Here is a 3183-nt window from a genome sequence, read left to right on the forward strand (position 1 = left end):
TCTATCTATCTATCTATCTATCTATCTATCTATCTATTTATCTATCTATCATCTATCATCATCCATCATCTATCTCTTATCTATCTTATCTTTCTCTACTTATCCTTTCTATTGCATCTGTCTACCTTCATCCTCTTCGTCCTCCTCCTCCTTCTCCTCCTCCTCCTCATCTCTCTCTGGCTTTTCCAATTTTATGAAAATTATAGGGAGGCAGATGTCAGATGATATGGAAGAACAACTTAAAAACTCATCCTGGCACACGCTGAGAAGTGAGTTCTGCATCACTTGTGGTATTCAAGCAAAAGCTAGATGACCTCTTGTCGAGGATGTTATGAAGGGAATTCACTGCTCAGGATAGGAGTTGGATTCCATGAACTCTAAGGACCCTTCCATAGCAGACGGTCCATGATTCTCTAGTCTGCAGTGCCTGAGCAGGACTGGCTGTACAGTGCTCAGGACCACTTTCTTCTCCCTAGAGGTGGCAGCAGGGTGATGGCTGAATAAAGTGTCAGACAGCTTACGGGCAGGAAAAGACTCTCGCCTCTGTTGCCATGGATATAAACGGAGGCGCGATCAGATGCTGTTATTTTTAGCCCCGCAGTGCCAGTTTATTGGTGGCATCCTGGGGACATGAGATAAGGCAAGAAGCCTGCAAGCTTTGGACCCTGACTGGGAACAGAATCTTGGCCCAGATAGACTCGTCCCTTAGGATTCCAAGGGTCTGGGGCAGAATAATCACAGGGCAATCAGTGTGGGGCATTTGGTGACCCTGAGTCACCAGGTGATATAGCAGGCTGGTTGAACAGATCCATAACACTTCAGGAAGACCCTCTAGCCAAGGTGGCTGAGGAGCACGCAGGTGCCAGTGGACAGTGTCCAGTGTTTGCTACAGAGCCTTGTGTCAGGACTGAGGGGGCATGGGAAGATGGCCCATCTCTATGCTATTTCTGGTGGTCAGCTCAATGCATCTGCCCCATGGAGCCAGGCAGAGACAGGATGGAGTGGGAAATATCAGGCATGGACTGGGAACAATATAAGGGACCTCTTAGAAGAAGCAAAGGGACAATAAGAACAACTGCAATAACAATTACAGTTTATAATGCTTAAGGGCTTTTCAAAGAGCTTTCCTCATAACCCCCAGAGGTGGATACTATAAATGATTCTTGTCTTCATTTAAAGATGAGGAAACTGAAGTTAGAGATCAAATAAGAAAATTGATATGAAATGCTCTGCAAACCTTAGAGTGCTATATAGGTGCTGGCCATTAGCTATTATTACTATAAAGCTATTTACTTAAGTTCAGGTCTCCTGACTCCAGGGACTTTCCATTACCTCACTTTTGTGATGTGTTACATCGTGTCTGGGACTATATAGGTACCACCTCATTAACCTGCTATTAGTGTATGACCACCCTTTGAGGTCATGCCCTGGAGGTTGTAGCCTTTTCATCTCTGGAACTTCTCTGTCCTTCTCCTTCCTAATTTGAGTATTTCCCCATTCCAGTCCATCAGGGGCTCAAATGGTCTTCCCTAAAGCAGGTCTGGTCATTCCCTCCTTCCCCCACCCAATAAATTTTAAAGGTTCTGTTTTACCTTCAAGATCAAATTTAATTTTTTTGTGTTGCTTTTTGGAGGGCAATTGGGGTGAAGTGACTTGCCCAGGGTCACACAGCTAGTTTTTGTGTGTGTGTTAAGTGTCTGAGACTGGATTTGAACTCAGGTCCTTCTGACTCCAGAGCTGGTGCTCTATTCACTGCATCACCTAGTCGCCACCCAAGATCAAATTTAAAATCCTCTGTTTGCCTTTTAAGTTCCTTCCTAACTTGTTTCCTTCTTGTCTTTCCAGTTTTCTTACATTTTAGATATAGATTGTAAGCTCTTTGAGGACTTTTTTGTCTCTTTTTTGTATCCCTAGTGCTTAGCATAATGGCTGGCATACAGTGTGCACTTAATAAATGTATATGATTGATTGGTTTTCCTCCCCTTTATGTATTCTATGGTCCAGGGACACTGGTTTATGTGCTGCTCCTTATACATGATTCTCCATCTCCTGACTCCAAACCTTTTCCCTGGGTGTCCCTCATGCCTGGAATTCTTTCTTCCCATCTACCTCCTGCCTCAACTCAAATCTTACCTTCTTTAAGGAACCTTTTGGGACAACAGCTCTTAGGACAGTGCTTGGCATACAGCAAGAACTTAATAAATGTTTTTGCATTCATCCATTCATTGTACTAATGTCATTTGGAGAGAAAAGGAGAACTTGTATGGAGAGGGTGGGACCTTCATTTACCCTCCATAAACTCCAATATGGGCTAAGTATGGTCTTACAGATTCTATTCCCTCCCTTGCTACCAACCCTCCAGGAAAATGGATGTTACCATTGACAGTCAATGACACCTCTCTCTCCCCAGCCCCGACTCGGGGAACAACCGCTCGGCACACGTATTTTCCAGCATCCTCTTGCCGGACAGTTTTCAGAGTCAGAGTGTTTTCATTGCTTAAGACCTGAGAAAGGATAGAGAAGGTCAGGTAGCAGGAGTAGGGAAAAAGCTGATCTGTCCCCTAACTCTAGGGATGGTGAAGACTGACACAGCACTGGGGGAAGCAGAGAAAAGGGCAAGTGGTTTCATTTTACTTTTGAAAAACCTAGCCTTGGCTTTCTAAAAACAAAACAAAAAACAAAAACAAAAACATGTATGGGATCTGCACAGGAGAGAGATTTCATCAGTGGTAGGTTTCACGGGATGCAGAGAAGGAAGGGCAATAAGAAATAATCTAATACAACTCTCTTATTTTACAGATAAGGAAACTGAAGCCCAGGGAAATTGAATGAGTTGCCCAAAGACACAAAGTAAGTAGCAGGGCTGAGATTTGAACCCTTGTCCACTAACTCTAAGTCAGGAGCTCCATATCTAATTATAGTGCTCTCTCTGTCTCTGTCTTTATCTCTTCTGTCTCTCTATTTTTCTGACTCTATCTCTCTTTCCTCTCTCTCTCTCTCTCTCTCTCTCTCTCTCTCTCTCTCTCTCTCTCTCTCTCTCTCTCTCTCTCTCTCTCTCTCTCTCTCTCTCTCTCTCTCTCTCTCTCTCTCTCTCTCTTTCTCTCTCTCTCTCTCTCTCTCTCTCTCTCTCTCTCTCTCTCTCTTTCTCTCTTTCTCTCTTTCTCTCTTTCTCTCTTTCTCTCT

General features: G+C 43.9%; 1 protein-coding gene across 1 annotated transcript in view; it reads right to left on the reverse strand.

Moving 5' to 3' along the window:
• The window catches only part of KIRREL3 (kirre like nephrin family adhesion molecule 3), a 781784-nt gene that overhangs the window by 22272 nt on the left and 756329 nt on the right, over window positions 1–3183 (reverse strand). The window contains exon 11 of the mRNA XM_069080881.1: window positions 2378–2504. Coding sequence (XP_068936982.1) covers window positions 2378–2504 — 127 coding nt within the window. The remainder of the gene's footprint in view (window positions 1–2377; window positions 2505–3183) is intronic.

The sequence above is a fragment of the Petaurus breviceps genome, unplaced genomic scaffold (assembly GCF_028583685.1).
Source record: "Petaurus breviceps papuanus isolate PSGF00001 unplaced genomic scaffold, PetGlider_PUasm1.0 91133, whole genome shotgun sequence".
In the NCBI taxonomy this organism is placed as follows: Eukaryota; Metazoa; Chordata; class Mammalia; order Diprotodontia; family Petauridae; genus Petaurus; species Petaurus breviceps.